We start from the raw sequence: 17730 nt of genomic DNA, 5'->3' as shown, positions 1-17730 counted from the left end.
CGCCTCCCATATCACACTGGATCCCCTCATAGTGACACTAGCTCATTAGTATGGTGACACTTTTCTCCCTTTTATTCGGTCCTCGCGGAATATTTTATCTTATCCCTCCCTGAAGATGCCGTCGAGCGGCGAAAGCTCGGACTTCTACGATATTTTACAGTAATTCAAGGCCACATTAGTGTTTTTATTGTTTCATCAAGTAGAGGTTTTATTATTCCAATATCATTACAATTCTAGTTATCTGACCTCTAGTTTTCGAAACTTCGTTCGGTCTTATCTGACCATCGTACTGATTGAAGAAGGCATGCGTGAAAGAATAAAGCAACAAGTTAATTACAAAAGTGTACTTTTGGACTGAATATTTAGCTTGCCAAATTGTGAATATTTAAACCAGTCCTCTGATCGTATGAGGCGCGCGTGATGGAAGAAAACAACAAGTTTGTTATTAAAACATGTCTTCTCGTCGTATATTCACTATGTAATATATATCTACTATCTTTCCTGTTGGATCCGCTTTCCAGTTCCTTCCCGAATAACAACAAGCTAATCGGTGAAGCGTAACAAGATTAACATTACCACGACTATTGCAGTCAAAATAGCCAAACCATGTCCATTTCTCCACGCTTCCAAAATTTTTAGATCACCCTACGTCTTGCATTCCAAATCAATCTCTTGAGAGAGCTTCTCTTACTCTCTGTATTAACCTTACTGTTATTGCTTTAGACAAACTGAATATGATCTTCAGATCATGTTTTCGTCTAGAGCAACTCTAGAGACAGAGCCCTAAAAGTTTATTGAATCCGCTAATTAAATGCAAATCGTCTACATGTTGAATTGTAATTACCTCGCATCACACTCTACAGCAAGCAACCAAAACACGTTGTAATCGTCGACTCTTACACATCTGCTTTTTGTAGATTACACTGGGGAAAAATAGCGTGTGCGAGACTGAAAGGACACAGTAGGCAAACCTCTCAGAGTGAAAAAGACCCTTCAAATGTGTCATTAGGGACTTTAAGCAGTCAGGACGGCAACGCCACAGAAGACGTCGATTAAAAAATGAGTTTCTACTTTTAGTTAGAATTTCCAAAATGGCTGCATGTGTTTACCGTCTCAGAGGGCGCCAGACCTCAAACTCAACATAACGCATAAAAGCAGGCTTGATTTCCACATGTAAATTAAAATAATTTGCCGCCGCGGTTTCGCTTTGCAGACGACGCAGATTTTGGTGATTTCACGTTGTTGTTTCGCAAAGGACGGCTAAGAAATGTACAAAGTTTTAAAACGCACGTGCTGGGCTATTGTTCTGCCAATTAGATCTATCGTTTTTCCACGTGCTCGTTGCCGTAGCCGTCGTGGTTTGCTTAAAGTCCCTAATTAAAAAGACGGAATTTTTCAGATGCATGAAATCATAAGTTTACTCTGCATTGTGGGATACGGGGCTGTCCCTTTCGGCCCTAAACGAATGCATTTTATACACCCACTCACAGCTTTCAAAGACAGTATGATTAAAGATACTGATTTATTTAGGTGCATGATATGTTTTACACGGCATTGTGGGATAGGGGATTGTCCCTTTCGGTATCTAAAAACGCTTCGGAAGCATAGAATATGATCCATAACTAACAAATCAAACTGCCGTTTGTGAAAATATTACGTCTGATTTGAGAGAGTTTAAGCCTAAAATAAGCTTAATCGGTATTCGAGTTTCTAGAATCCTTGCTAAGCTTACCGGCAGATGATTATAGTGGCACGTTAACTTCACTTTCTCATTACATATTCATATTTTGAATAAAGGCTGATAGTTTCGAAAGAAACTGTTTGGGGCTGCGTCGGTGGGAGTAACGAAATAATTTGAATATATCAACATAGTTGAAATGGTAAATTGGCCACCGTAACGATTACAAAAGCTGACGTTTCGAGCGTTAGCCCTTCGTCGGAGCGAATAGAGGAATTGTGGGTTGTGTGTGCTTTTAAAATGGGTTGTGTCTGCCTTTAAAAGCACACACAACCCACAATTCCTCTATTCGCTCCGACGAAGGGCTAACGTTCGAAACGTCAGCTTTTGTAATCGTTACGGTGGCCAATTTACCATTTCAACTTTGTTGATATATCCAAATTATTCATATTTTGACTGCATACAGGCTTTAGCTATGTTTATATTGATTCTTACTTAAAACGTAAGGGAGTCCCGGTTATTTCCGTTTGAGCAACGGCGTGACATGGAAATATTGATGTGGAGCATCGCGTTCAAATGCAAATATGTTACTGTTTATTTTTAATATGGACTGGCTCCCTTAGTTAATAAATTAAAGAAGTAAGTTAACCGACAGAAACCCGTAATAAGCCACGTGATAAGCCACTTAGCGCTGAAACAACGTAATGGAAGAATTGAAAACTATTTGTCACTTACTGCATAAGTGAATGGGCTGTCTATGTTAATTAAATTTTTATTTGTTTAATCATTATACCCTAACGCTGTACGCGCTTTGTTTTTGTTACAAACTGAATCATGAGCTATTTCATACAAGGTTTCTCTGATTCTATTGAGCGAAATCATATCTGCAATAAACATACATAAGAGAAACGATTATTTGATAAAAGTATTATGAGTCAGTGAACTAGAGCCGTGTAAACAACCCGTGGATGTAGAGGTTATCGCGTCAGGATTGGCTTACGTTTTATTTCCGATTGATAAAGAGTGGCGCGGTCTATTAATCACTTGGCTAATGACATCGATCTTACTAATCAGCATTATGCAGCGTTCATGGGAATGAATGACTGAAATTTTCTCAGCGTCTAGGCCTGAAAACTTACAATACGACAGATCTACAGTCTTTCTCGAGCTACTAGCGAATGATCTAAAACAATTAGCACTCTTAGCGATAATCATTTCCTTGCGTGGGGGTGTTCCTTGATGTATGTACACTATTGTTTACTCTTTCAGTTTCCTGCCGAAAAGAAAACATGAAGTTACTAAATAAGCACTTGTTAAAGAACATTGATAACTAACCCTCACCGTAGATATCTGAAAGTTTTGCATTGGGTTTGTTGGTTCTTTGGCGTAAGGTAAGGGAGGGTAGGGGTGTTGCGTTAGAACATTGTCTTCCAGCTAACACTTACCTGATCAACAGCTAAAATCCGATTTCCACGTGGTCGCAGTGTAAACCCGCAGTTTCTAAAAAAAAAGATAAAAAAGGGTCATATTTCGCGTTCAAAACATTCCTCACGGTCACGGTTTTGATCGTAGGGATGACTACTGAGAGGTACAAAGCTATCGAGTGAGTAACAGCCCAGTCTGGTTTATCATCTTTAAACACCGGGAACATTGCAGGTTACTTCGTTCAGTCCTCCGACTTCGCTCATGATGGGTTACATGGTTCCAAGTAAAATCATTCTGGATCGTTACTTACATGGTGTGGATGCGTAAGTTGTTTTGCTGCGAACATTCGCTGACTATCTCTCCCCTCTCAGACAACCTTATCTCATGAAAGCCCTAATAAAGTAAAAAAATGATAGAAGTTTTTGGAGAAAAAAAAGGAAGATAGTGGCGCCCATGGTATTTTCGCTAAGAAGTAGTAGGCTTCTAATTCACTTGCTTCTAATTAGCTTGCCGATTTTTTAAATGAATTTGACGTTGAAACCCTCACTTTCCCACTTTCGTCAACCACAATGTAATTATCATTAAACTGTGATCTGACAAAGCCTAAACTTAACGGTTATGACCATGCATGAAGACGGCTCTTCCTTTACATGATAAGAGGAGTTCAACACTTTTTGATATTAATTCATTTTTCAGGGAGACTAGAATTCACCTTTTTATCAAAGTCTAAGGCGGTTGGGATTCCACCTTGCGGAAAGAGGGATCTATGGACCAACTGCACTTGCTGGACCGCCATCTTTCTAGATCCTATGATCGAATGCAAAACGGTGCATGCGTCAGTATTTCATCATCATAATCTATAGTTTTTGTCCCTTTCTTCTCTTAGTTGGGTCTTGATCATGAAATGATGTCAGACAATGTGGACCTCAGTGTAGATTTTTGCTAGCGTTCAGTTATAGCATAGTTGCTCGGTCATGCCCGACAGTTTGAACCTCGTGGCCTAGTACAGTGGTCCATGATGAATATGAATTTTGTTTGAGGTGTAGCTCGTGTGCCCAATTTTTGTTTTGGTTTGTTTTTTTTTTTTTGCATTTCTTCTCAATTTGACTGAGGCAAAACTCCTCAAAGTGGAAGTATTACGAAACGCTGAAAGTAAATGGAAACCGCAAAAGGAAAAGGGATTGTTACATGCACTCTATCTTCTTACTGTGTTATGTGACACTGAATAGATTTACATGATCCTTTTTTTAAGATTTTTGTTCGTTGCAGAAGTAAAAAACTTTTCACCCGTACTAGGTTACTTGGTTGAGCTGTTTTGGATGTAAAGCATAAGCTTGGGGATATCAAAGAATGCGTGAGCGTCGACGAAATCAGATACATAAACAGATACATCAGAGACAGGGGATACATTCTCGTTTAAAAATGGTCAAAAGTTCAACAACAAAATCTAACATGAAGACATGAAAGGCAAGAGAAGCACTTGCCTGACCTTTGGAGAATTAAAATTGAAAATAACCAGAGAAAAATGCCATAAAACCCGGATTACTATCATGAAGTAAATGCTGAGTACTTCCAAACGTTTATTTCCCGAATCTTTGCTGCAGTTTGGTCCCGGCCTATTTTTGCAACAGAAAGGCTTGAAAGATAAAAGAACACTCATAAGGTGGTGGTGAGAAACGTTATAGATAAAAATTATAATAACAGAACCATCACAGAACAGAACTACTATAGAACAGAACCACTACTGAACAGAACCACTACAGAACAGAACCACGTTTGACAACATGCCTTTGTGAAACTCGTCCGTGAATAGACTCCAAAACCACACGCTTTACGTGAAAGTGAAGGAAGATCTTATGATTATAAAGAAAAAGTCACAAAAGTAGTAAAATCCCAACTTACCACGCGCTTGAAGACTTTGAAGCTATCGAGATATGCCAAAAGCACTGTCACTTCGAAGGCCTAGGGCTCTGGTTCGGCTTCTAACCAGCTGGACATTCGAAATTTAATTGGCGGTGGCCAGCTGGCGCACGTACGGCTGCCAGCAAAAATTTCGCGCCAAAGATAAGATTCAAAAGTATTTTCCATAATGGCGGCGACTGGCTTTATATCATTGGTGCCATAGTTTCCGTTTGTCACTGGTATGCTGAAGTCTTCGCGCAGAGTACCCTCGCTGGCGCTGATAGAGTCGCTCATTACACAAATTTGTCAACTGGGACCGAAAATAATGTCCTTTTCTAGCGGTAATTACAAGAATTATGCGCTGACCGTCACCGCGAAAAGTTCCTGTTTTCCCAATATTCGATGTATTCCTGACCCTTAGTAGAGTTTTTTTTTACTTCACTGCGCTTCAAAATCGTTCAATTCCCTTCTCATGAACCGCTTCAGCCAAGGGACCACAGAAGTTACCTGTCCTTTACTTACAGTCAATAAAATCTGTTGCAGTCTGAGAAAGTAAAGTGGCTGTTACAGCTTAAAGGTGGTGATGAAACTGCGTCGTTGACCTTAGAGATGTCAATAGCAGTACGCTTTTGAGAAAACTTTATGGATGTAAGCTTCATAATTCTGCTGCGTGTTTGGGAAGTTCCCTCTCGTTCACTTCATCTTTCAGTGATTATGACGTCATCTTCGAAATTTGCGCTTTTCGAAACGTTCTTGAGCGACCGTTGTGAAGCTTTGTTTACCCACAAGAGTTATTCAAACGCAGCGCAAGTCTTTCGCTGAAGCGAAAATGTTTCTTAGAGACAAAATAACGTTCAGTCAAGTCTGGAGTTTGAAATGCGTCATCGGGCGAAAATGTGCCCAGACCTGCATCTTTTTCTCAGTGAGCTAAAGAATAGGTTGCTGTCAGTAAATGTCAATCACAAAAATGAGAAACAGTTCATTGGTTACCCATAAAATGCCTCGTTTGCAGAATGGCGTAGCGAGAGAGATCAAGAGATTACCTTTCCGTGAGAAGTTTCCCTGTGAACTATTCTTCATGCGACTGCTACAGTAATGACTAAAAGATACCGAAGAGACTATGCATCGGAGAGGAAATTCTAATCCACTTCCTTGGTTTGGGATGAAGTCGCTAAGCATTGATTATTTTAATTTTTTAAATCCTTTCTTTAGTTCACAAGAGGTATGCAGTATCACCCACGCATGAAGAATTGAGAAAGAGTTACCAAAACTAATTCCTTTGACCAGAGCGCTGATCCTTCTCATTGCCTCTCTTTTAAAAACGAATGCTACCAGATACAATGTGTAATTAGTGTCTTGGGAATCTAGAGTTCGTTGAAGGACACAGTTACCTTAATTTAGTAATTTTTTTTACCTGCATGTGGACTGAGTGACTTCGCCTTGAGCTGAACTGAATTTGCATTTCGCTTGATAATTGCATAGTTAATTTGTTTCCGTATGCTCAAGCACACAAATACTGACGAATCGTTTGATTTATCACTAGTTAACCTTTCTTCAGAATATAAATCTCACAACAGCTTAATAGTGTCCCTGCTGAAGTGAAAGTGAGATTAAACAAGCTCAAAAATCACGCACGACTGCGTCTGGTCTATCGAGTGGATTTGAACATCGGGGGAGGGGAGGGAAGAGGTAAGGAGTCATAGGGAGGGTACGGAGACACAGGATAAGTATAGCGGGATACTTGTGTTCCTTCCATACCACGCCGCGAGAGTGAGGCTGAGGTTATGCATACCTTATTGACCGATTTGGTGAAACTCGAAGCCTCTTTTAAAACGAGGCAAGTGAAAAGCCTTTGCAATGAATATAATTTCCTCTTAGTCATAAAAATAAACGCGCTTAATCAGATGAACTCGTAAGGGGGACGTACGAGTGATGTACACTGGCACTTCTAGTTAGCAGAAAATAGAAACGTCGCTGCAAATGCAAGCGCCATAATCTATCACTGGATGGACAAGAGCGTAAGCCTTGCAGTAGGAGTTAGGAAATGATTCATACGTTTAGGAGGCCTAGGCTGTTGCAGATTTAGTCGCTCGTTAAGGCGCATGCTTGATCATGGCAACTATCTTTTGAAGATTATGGCTCTATGTTTGTATTTTCATCTTTTGGTGAAATACACAGTAATCTTGCAATTAAAAATAATTGAAGCGATCATCAGCTTATTCGCCCTTATAAAGCCATCTTAAGTTCTAACAAACATCGCATTTTCTCAATAGGTTTATCTGAGGTTTTCTGTTTTGTTTCCCTCCATATTTTCTGAACTTGAAGCAGTTCTGACTTAGCTGACCCTTATTGTTACGCCACATTGGTCCCGAATACAACATTCTACAAAACTAACGTGACCTCCCATTTGACAGTTCTAAATAAACATCTGATATTCTTAAGAAGTTTGAAGGAACCTCTCAGTGGAAGTTCTGTGAAAATTTCTGACTGCTAAGCATTTAGTCAATTTGAGACCGTGCTCGGCTGCCAGGCATTTATTCTCAGCCATAAATATTCCTTTTTACAACGAATTTGATTAAACCAGGAAGAAAATGAAATAGACGAAAATTTCCGCTCGCGGTCATAGCAATTAAAATAAAATGAATTCTTCTCTTATGTAGGGTAATGAGAACTAAATCTGACGAATAAAATTTCGCAGTCTTTTACACATCCGTTGCTTAATAGAATCCATTCTGAAATCGGAAAATTCAGTCGCTCAAATACAGACTTTTTTTTAATCTGTGCAAATATTTTATTAACGCAGTAAGGAGCTGGTCTGCAAAAAGCTGCGAAACTTTTCGTCCATTTTCCTGAAATTTGATCAGTTTCATAAAACGAGACTTGAAATCTGACAGACTGGGAGAAAGAGACAATTAATAGCATAATACAATCCAAATCGCGAATACCTCACGATTTGCGCCGTCGGTGCGATTAATTTGTTCCACCGCTTAGCCACAAGAGTGCGCGCACCACGTTGACATAAATAACCTAAACAAACCATACGAGTAGTAAGTCACGGAGATGGTCCCAACTCCAGTAATTCTTTTGTGTGTTTTTCCCCTGTCATCGGCGCCCTGATCTCATTTCTATTGTCGAGGGTTGTTAAACTACCTGGGAACAAAGAAATAAAGACAGACACTGAGATACCACAAGAACACGACGCAAGGTTTTTCTAATCAGCAAAACGTTATTGGAGCCAAATTGATCACGGTGGTGAAATGTTACGATCACTCCATACCCGTGTACCATAAGTGTGTGCTTATTTATAAGTATAACATTGATCTGAACACGATATTTACCATCGGTTGTAATTGTGCGTCATAACAGAAAACACAGACAAAGTAGGTTTCTTTTAAAAGAGTAGGCGAACATTAAAGAAAGTGTAATAGCATTTGGCCTTGCGTATTAACTAGGTGAAATCCTCGCTTGTGTTCCTTTCCTTCCCCTTTCCAGCGCTAGCCCTGTAAAAATACTACGAGTTGTAAGGACTGGTTTTCACCGCCACAAATTATGCGCTCTCTCGAAGATCATGCTCCCCGAGTCCTTGTTCCTTGTGATTTACATCATCAATCCGGTTGATAAAAACAAGTTGTCTCAGTTTTCAGATGTGCATGCTGATGAGCAAGAGCTCTGGAAGGATCTGTCGTCATAATTTGAATGTATTCAGTCATGTCTATAATTATATATTTTGTTTTGTTTTGCCTGTTTTCTTTTTAATTTGAAGACGTGAACAAGTTTACTATCCTTTCAGTTTTAATTAGAGTAGACAGTGGAGCTTTAAAAAATGGCAGTGTCTACCATCTTAGAACGTCACATTAACGGATTCACAGCTTAATTTCCCTTCAACTGTTGGTTTTAAGAACGCCATGTCAAGTGTGAATTACACAATGCACGAAGTATTTGGGTTCGAAGTTCATTTCATAGAAATATTGATGCGGACCGTTGCGTCCAAATATGATACTATTCATGGGCTATTTATGGGCTGGCTCCGTTAGTTAACAGATGAAAGAAACACGTTAACCGACAGAAAAGTCCCTACAACATATTTGCTCGCTTCAATTTAAAAGGTTAGGCAAATATCTTTTTTACAAAAGAATAGTCTAAACATGGAAAAAAAAAGGGAAGAAAATTTCAACTCGCGGTCATCGTGATTAAAATATAATGAATTCCGAATTGTTTCAACCCGACGAAAAAACTTCACAGTCTTGTGCACATGACATGAATAGTTCTATTTTTCATAAGCCATGTGGTCCATGGAAACTGATTGTGGGCGCACCCCACTTATACATCTGTTGCTTAAATCGAATCCATTTTGAAATAGACAAATTCAGTCGCTCAAATACAGATTTACTTTTTAATCTGTACAGATATTTTATTAATCCAGTAATGAGTTGCTATAAGTTGCCAAAGTTTTCCTACATATTTCTGCAATTTGATTAGCTTCTTTATACAAGCCTTTAAACCTGATTGAATGGAAAAAGAGGTAATTTAGAGTATAACACCAGGGCATCTAAAATATATTGATGCTGCGGTACAATCTGTTGATAGTGACATTTCAGGTTTCAGAAGCAGTCGTCCTTCATGATCTAATCGTGAATTAATTAATCGCACCGATGAGCCACGAGTAAACCAGGTATTTCTTTGGTGCGGTAAGGAAGAAACCAAACGAGTAGCAAGTTATGGAGATGATTCCAGCTCCAGTAATTTTTTTGTGTGTTTTTTCTGCTGTCATCGCCGCCCTGATCTCTTTTCTATTGTCGAGGTTTTTTAAACTACTTGGGAACAAAGAAATAAAGAAGAAAAAGATACCACAAGAACACGACGAAAGGGAGTCTTGCTAATCAGCATTGACAGGTGAGTGAGTGCACTAAAACCTCGAAACAGGAAAATACGAAAAAATTGACTGCGCGAGTTTATGCGTTTCTCAGCTGTTACGCAACGCTCTTAATCTCCTTCGTTTGAAGGTGAAGTTGTGTTCTTGAGTCAAACTTTCGTTTAAAAGCATTAGCTGGGCCATTTCGCGCCGAATATTACATTTCAAATTGTCTACATTTTCCCTACTGCGCCAAAGCCTATTTTAAAGGATTCTTTGCACGATCTTTATTTGAATAGAAATTACATCTTCGTAGATGGCACTGCTCATTCTTCTTATTTTGAATTTTTTTTTTTCATTTTCTTAGATTGAAGGACAGAAAGGTGTCTATTTATTTTGTCGCCCGTGTGTGGGACAAGCCTCATTTCCTAACGTTCTAATGGCATTAATTTCAACAGAAAGGAACTCCTTTATTTTTGTTCTCTACTCGCGATATTATTTACAGTTTTATGATGAAGCTACAGCAGAAGAACAGAATCTTTGATGGCTGAGTTTCGTTATGTTTCGGACTATAACTGACATTAATTAGCTGAATCGCGTTATTTTGTGTTGCGGACTCTGTAAACAGGACAGTCTGAATATCTATGATTTAACCAGATGTAGCCATGCTGTGCTTGTTAATTAAATGTTGAAAAAGCTATGCGCGGAAAGTTCCTAAATGGCATTTCCTTCTCTTTGTGATACGTTTGCATCTCAAGGGTTGATTTACTGTATTGAAGACTGCGAATACGCTTGGAAAATGAATATGGATGTCCCCTCAAACAGGCTGTGGTCACGAACCCTGTGGAAGTTGCAGAGTGCGATCTATACGGGAGGCTTTTGAAATCAATTGTCCCTCTTAACAAAACTTGAATACTCCATTAGCCAGTAGAGGCAAACGCTGATCGGGCAGTTCACCGAATGTGTGACTTAAGCTCAACACACCAACGTTTTTGTTCACCTCACCTCTATTCGTTTTCGTTCACAGATTTCTTTTTCATAGAGGTACAACTGCAGAAGACGAGTGCGATTCGTGCAATTCTGGTCTGAGCTCTATAGGTATTGACTGAGCAAATGCAAAGGAGCTGTAGATAGGCGTTATTAACCAAGCGCGAGGTCAAGATGGCTAAGTTTACCCGCAGATGATTATAGTAGCATGTGAAGTTCACTGTCTTCATTACTTATTCATATTTTGTTACTACAGGCTGTAGCTACAAATGTTTACTTTAAACCATAAGGGAGTCCCGTGACATAGAAATATTGATGCGGACCATTGCGTTCAATTGCAAATATGATACTATTTATGGGCTATTTATGGGCTATTTATGGGCTGGCTCCGTTAGTTAACGGATGAAAGAAACACGTTAACCGACAGAAACCCGCTGGTAAACGTGATCAGCCACTTAGCGCTGAAACAACGTAATGGGAGAATATTGAAAGATTTTTATCACTTACCGCATAAGAGAATGGGTTGTCTATGATAATATTTATTTGTTTAATAAATAGCGCTAACGCTGTGCACACTTTGTTTTTGTTACAAACTGAATCTCTAGGTATTTCATACAAGGTTTCTCTGATTCTATTGAGCAAAATGTTATCTAAGATAAACACGCATAAGAGAAATGATAATTTGATAAAAGTATTATGAGTCAGTGAACCACAGCCGTGTAAACAGCCTTGGTTATCGCGTCAGGATTGGCTTTCGTTTTACTTCTGATTGATAAAGAGTCACTTGGCTAATGACATCGATATTACTAATACGCATTATGCAGCGTTCAAAGGAGTCAATGACTGGAAGTTTCTCAGCGTCTAGGCCTTAAAACTCACTATTCAACAGATCTACAGACTTTCTCGAACTAGAAGTGAATGTGTCAAGAACAATTGGCACTCTGGGTGATAATCATTTCCTTGCGTGGGGGTATTCCTTGATGTCTGCACGCTTAAGTTTACTCTTTCATGATCAGTTTCCAGCGGAAAAAAACATGAAAAGTTACTAAATAAGTACTTTTTAAAGTACATTGATAAATAACCCTCATTGTAGAGGGCTGAAAGTTTTGCTTTCGATTTGGTGGTTCTTTGACGTAGCGTTTTGACATTTGTACACGACAAGGTAATAAAAGAAACAAGAAAAAACTTGGAAACAAACTACCGTGATAACAGTGGGAGGGGGTCTGGGCGCTGCGCTATAAGTATGAGATCGTCTTCCAGCTTTCCAGGTAACGCTTACCTGATTAGAAGCTAACATGCGATATCCACGTGGTCGCAATGTAAACCCGCAGTTTCTAAAAAAGAAAAGGTTTTATTTCGCGTTCAAAACATTTCTCACGGTTTTGATTGTAGTGATAACTACTATGAGCTACAAAACCATATAGTGAGTAACAATCCAGTCTGGTTTATCATCTTTAAACACTGGGAACAATGCAGATTACTTTATTTAATCCTCCGACTTCGTTCAGGATGGGTCATATGGTTCAAAGTAATTTACTTTCACGGTGGAGCTCTGGGTGACTATTTCTCCTGTCTCAGTGAACCTTGTCTCATGTAAGCCCTGATGAAGTAAAAAATGATGAAAGATTTTGGAGGAAAAAGGAAGAGGATAGTGGCGCGCGCAGTATCTTCACTAAGAAGTAGTAGGCTTTTAATTCACTTGCTTCTAACTAGTTTGCCGTCATGAATTCGAATTTGACGTTGAAACCCTCTTTTTCCCACTTTCATCAACCACAATGTAATTATACTTAAACTGTGACCTGACAAAGCCTGAACTTAATGGTTTATGACCATGAACTGAAGACGGCTCTTCCTTTATGTGATAAGAGTAGTTCAACACTTTTTGATATTAATTTATTTTTCAGGGAGACCAGATTCACCTTTCTCTCAAAGTCTAAGGCGGTTGGGATTCCATCTTGTGGAAACTGGGATCTATAGACCCTCTGCATTTGCTGGGCCGCCATCTCTCAAGATCCTACATCGAATGCAAAACGGTGTGTGCGTCAGTATTTCATCATCATAATTTATAATATTTGTCCCTTTCTTCTCTCAGTTGGGTCTTGATAATGAAATGAGATCAGACAACGTGGACCTCAGTATAAATTTTTCCTAGCGTTTGGTTATAGCATAGTTGTTCGGTTATGCTTCCCCGACAGTTTGAACCTCGTGGCCCATGATGAATATGAATTTTGTTTGAGGTGTAGTTCGTGTGCCCAATTTTTGTTTTGTTTTGTATTTGTTTGTTTGTTTTGTTTGTTTTTGTTTTTCTTTTCATTTCTTCTCAGTTTGACTGAGGTAAAACTCCTCAAAGTGGAAGTATTACGAAACACTGAAAGTAAATGGAAACCGCAAAAGGAAAAGTGATTGTTAAATGCACTCCATCTTCTTCCTGTGTTATGTGACACTTAATAGATTTACATGATTCTTTTTTTCAGATTTTTTTTGTTGCAGAATAAAAAACTTTTCAGCTGTACTAGGTTACTTGGTTGAGCTGTTTGGATGTAAAGCTTAAGCTTGGGTACATTAAAGAATGCGTGAGCGTCGACGAAATCAGTTACTGAAACAGATGCATCAGCGTAGAGACAGGGGATACATTCTCGTTTAAAAATGGTCAAAAGTTCAACAACAAAATCTAACAGGAAGACATGAAAGGCAAGAGAAGCACTTGCCTGACTTTTGGAGAATTAAAATTGAAAATAACCAGAGAAAAATGCCATAAAACCCGAATTAGTATCATGATATAAATCCTGAGTACTTACAAGCGTTTATTTCCTGAATCTTCGCTGCGGTTTGGTACCGGCTTATTTTTGCAACAGAAAGGCTTGAAAGGTAAAAGAACACTCATAAGGTGATGGTGAGAAACGTAATAGATAAAAATTATAATAACAGAAACACCACAGAACAGAACTACTATAGAACAGAACCACTACTGAACAGAACCACTACAGAACAGAACCACTACATGCCTTTGTGAAACTCGTCCTTGAATAGACTCCAAAACCACACGCTTTACGTGAAAGTGAAGGAAGATCTTATGATTATAAAGAAAAAGTCATAAAGGTAGTAAAATCCCAACTTACCACATACTTGAAGACTTTGAAGCTATCGAGAAATGCCACAAGCACTGTCACTTCGAAGGCCTAGGGCTCTGGTTCGGCTTCTAACCGGTTGGACATTCGAAATTTTAAAATTGGCGGCGGCCAGCTGGCGCACGTACGGCTGCCAGCAAAAATTTCGCGCCAAAGATAAGATTCAAAAAAAGTATTTTCCATAATGGCGGCGACTGGCTTTATATCATTGGTGCCATAGTTTCCGTTTGTCACTGGTATTTTGAAGTCTTCGCGCAGAGTACTCTCGCTGGCGCTGATGGAGTCGCTCATTGCACAAATTTGTCAACTGGGACCGACAATAATGTCCTTTTCTAGCGGTAATTACAAGAATGATGCGCTGACCGTCACCGCGAAAAGTTCCTGTTTTCCCAATCTTCGATGTATTCATGACCCCTGGTAGAATTTTAATTTTACTTCACTGCGCTTCAAAATCGTTCAGTTCCCTTCTTCATGAACCGCTTCAGCCAAAGGACCACAGAAGTTACTTGTCCACTACTTACAGTCAATAAAATCCGGTTGCAGTCTGAGAAAGTAAAGTGGCCGTTTCAGCTTAAAGATGGTGATAAAACTGCGTCATTGACCTTAGCGATGTCAATAGCAGTACGCTTTTGAGAAAACGTCGTGGATGTAACCTTCATAATTCTGCTGCGTGTTCGGGAAGTTCCCTCTCGATCACTTAATCTTTCAGTGATGATCAATCAATCAATCAATCAATCAATCAATAATCTTTATTTATTCACGATAAGTATTTAAAGCGACACTTCGCTTGTGGGTTGTGTCTTAATAATTAAGTAAGATAATTAATGAATTAGAGAATAAATAGGATATACCCAGCTAAAATCATATCGCTACTTACTACTTACAAGTCTAAGACGATAAAAACTTAAAATTCTAAAAAGCAAGGTGGTACTCTAATATCGTCTAATTATTAACACTAACTATACTTAAAGTCTTCCTCCCTTCTGGTTAATGTTTGAGGGGAGATACAGTCGAAATCAAGGTGTAGCAAAGCCTTAGATCGTCTTGCTATAATCGCATATTTCTTAACATTGTCTACATCGTCATTAAGTTGAGGAACCAACGTGTTCCAAACTATTGCTCCTCTACGAGCTACAGAGTTCCTCATGTAATAATAATAATAATAATAATCGACTTTATTTAAAGAGGGTAGACACATAACAGCTTGCGCTGATAAACCAGTGGCTCTCAAAACTAAAGTTAGTAAGTAATACATTCTAAGCCATAGAGATTAAAAATAGAACTAACTAGTCGAACAATGTAACTATTCAAAGATTATAAATACAATAAAACTAGATTATCAGACAGCTTCAAAAGAATCAATGTCGCTATAAGAATTTATAAAATAATTCATCAAATCATTCCTAAGAGAGGAGATGCTACGTTGTTTCCTAAGCTCATTTGGAAGACTATTCCATAACTTAATACGACTAACTTGGAAAGACCTTCCTACCTCAGTAGTATTTCGATACTTGGGACAGATTAGGTTATACTGGCCATGCCTGGTCTCTCTGCCATGCAGGGAGTGATTTGTAGTTAAAGTACTTTCAATATATGTAGGGGATTCCCCATGCAGTGCCTTATAGATTAACACGCACTTTCTTATCTTGACTTCATCATAGAATGGGATCCGATTTAGTTTCTTAAAATTTTCCTCAGTTCTTGATCTGATACCTGTACCTAATATTACACGTGCTGCATGATTCTGCTACCGAAACACTCTCATGAGATCTTCCTTAGAACAATAGGTCCAAACTATACTACCCTACATCATGACCGGCTTAATAAGGGCATTATAGAAGAGAAATCTTTCCTCAATGTGTAAATAAGTACACAACTTTTTCAGTAGGCCAATGTTTTTGCTAAGCTTCTTACAAAGTTTATCTATATGTTCCTTAAAAGTTAGTTCTTGATCATTTGTAACCCCAAGCAGTTTCTGATGTATAACTTGCTCGATAGCTGTTCCATTTGCTTGCAACTTCAAACTAGGGTCAGCTACACGTGACTTAAGACGCTTGCCAGTTACCGGAATAGATTTGGTTTTCACGGCATTTAAGACCATGCGATTTTGAGTAGACCATGCGCAAAGATTGTCAATGTCCTCCTGAAGTTTTGCTTCAACTGCCGTTGTCCCCAGAGTACAATGAGCACTAGAGGAAAAGGTAGTATCATCGGCATAAACATCCACAGTAGAGTTTGAGATCACTTGTGGGAGGTCATTGATGAAAGTCAGGAACAGCAAGGAGCCCAAAATACTTCCTTGTGGAACACCATGGGTGATACCTAGTGGGGATGAAGTGTACCCATTTATATTAACATATTGTTGACGGTCAGCCAAGTAGCTCCGAAACAATTGTAGATTTCCATCATCGACACCATAGATTTTCAGTTTAGCAAGGAGAATATCATGATTTATCAGGTCAAAAGCTTTACTATAGTCGATACACGCAAGGCCAGTTACATTATTACAGTCAATATCAAAGAGGATCTGATCCAAGAGTCGAACAAGGGCAGTTTCAGTTGAATGATGCTTTCGGAACCCTGACTGTAATCCATACAGAAGGCCGTTTCTAAACAGGTGCGCGTACAATGAATCATATATATGCCTCTCGTAGATCTTTGACAAAATGGGAAGTACCGAGATTGGACGATAATTTTGTTTATCAGTCTTAGAGCCTTGATTTTTAAAAATTGGTGTGACTTTTGCCATTTTCCAATTTGACGGAAAACTGTGAGTGGAAATACAATAGTTGATAAGGCTCGTAACCGAGCTGGCAATACCTGGCGCAGCAATCTTTAGCACTCGAATGCCAAGACTATCCGCTCCTGTCGCTTTGCTAGAAGGCATTTCCTGCAGCATTTTCAAAACCTTCACAGGGGAGATAAATGGAAGTTCAAATGCGTATTCGATGTCCTTAGTTTCCTTTAAAATGGAAGACATGGTTTCAGTTGGTAAACATGAATCAGCGGAATCCAATATTTTTGTGGCCTGATTTACAAATGTTGAGTTAAACAGTTCGGCAATATGAATGTCTTCAGTGACAATTTCCCCGTCTTCATCAAGCTCTCGAACATGACAATCCTTTCCTTGCGAATCTCTTGTGAGATCTCTAATCAATGACCATAGTTTCTTTGGACAATTCCGATTTTCCTCAACCCGAGACTTGAAGAAGGCTTTCTTAGTATTTCTTATGAACTTGGTAACTCTATTTTTCGCTTCACCAAAAAGCATCCAGTCCCCCGGATTTCTTGAGTTTCGAGCCTTTCTAAGGAGACAATCTCTCTTCTTGATCTCGTCATTTAGATCGCCAGTAAACCATTAAGGCTGACTAATTCTCTTGATTCTTTTTGTTTTAGCTGGTGCGGGCTTGTCCAAGATGCCATTGAAAATATCGTACCAGGTGTCTATAATGTAGTAGGTGTTAAAACGAGGAACATCAATTTTCAGTTTCTTCCTAAGTTGATATCACTTGATGTTATCATTGTTCTTAATAATAGCTGACATAGCGTCTGGAGTCAGGTTCTTGTGGATTTTATACATAAGCTTAGCTAAGCTAATTTTATACATAAAGGCTAAAGGGGACCAATTAGCCTTTTTCATAACATCAGCATTAGACATCTCCCAAGGTAGGTCAAAGATAATTCTCGCAGCTCTACAATGAAGTGCTTCTAATGCCTTAAAACCTTCCTTATTTCTGAGACCTCCCCATACTGATATT

At 38.9% G+C, this 17730-nt stretch overlaps 2 protein-coding genes across 4 annotated transcripts; both read right to left on the bottom strand.

The window, feature by feature from the left end:
• Positions 1–1503: 1503 nt before the first annotated feature.
• Positions 1504–13825, bottom strand: LOC148722266 (uncharacterized). Of its 3 annotated transcripts, XM_088737089.1 has the most exons (6): positions 5006–6613; positions 4588–4739; positions 3816–3910; positions 3414–3496; positions 3124–3178; positions 1504–2951 (listed from the first exon to the last, which is right to left on the bottom strand). In XM_088737089.1, the coding sequence occupies exons 3-6, from the start codon at positions 3897–3899 to the stop codon at positions 2880–2882; spliced, it is 294 nt and encodes a 97-aa protein (XP_088593215.1). In that variant the 5' UTR covers positions 3900–3910; positions 4588–4739; positions 5006–6613; the 3' UTR covers positions 1504–2879. The 3 variants fall into 3 exon arrangements, with proteins under 3 accessions (XP_088593215.1, XP_088593213.1, XP_088593214.1); XM_088737087.1 differs by lacking the exons at positions 4588–4739; positions 5006–6613 and adding an exon at positions 13647–13825; XM_088737088.1 differs by lacking the exon at positions 4588–4739 and having other exon boundaries at positions 5006–6612.
• An 878-nt stretch (positions 13826–14703) lies between these two features.
• Positions 14704–17248, bottom strand: LOC148722265 (uncharacterized). Its single transcript, XM_088737086.1, has 2 exons — positions 16793–17248; positions 14704–16294 (listed from the first exon to the last, which is right to left on the bottom strand). The coding sequence occupies exons 1-2, from the start codon at positions 17241–17243 to the stop codon at positions 15777–15779; spliced, it is 969 nt and encodes a 322-aa protein (XP_088593212.1). The 5' UTR covers positions 17244–17248; the 3' UTR covers positions 14704–15776.
• Between the last annotated feature and the right edge of the window lie 482 nt (positions 17249–17730).

Source organism: Stylophora pistillata, chromosome 10 (genome assembly GCF_964205215.1).
Source record: "Stylophora pistillata chromosome 10, jaStyPist1.2, whole genome shotgun sequence".
In the NCBI taxonomy this organism is placed as follows: Eukaryota; Metazoa; Cnidaria; class Anthozoa; order Scleractinia; family Pocilloporidae; genus Stylophora; species Stylophora pistillata.
This window is presented reverse-complemented; position numbering and strand designations above follow the sequence as displayed.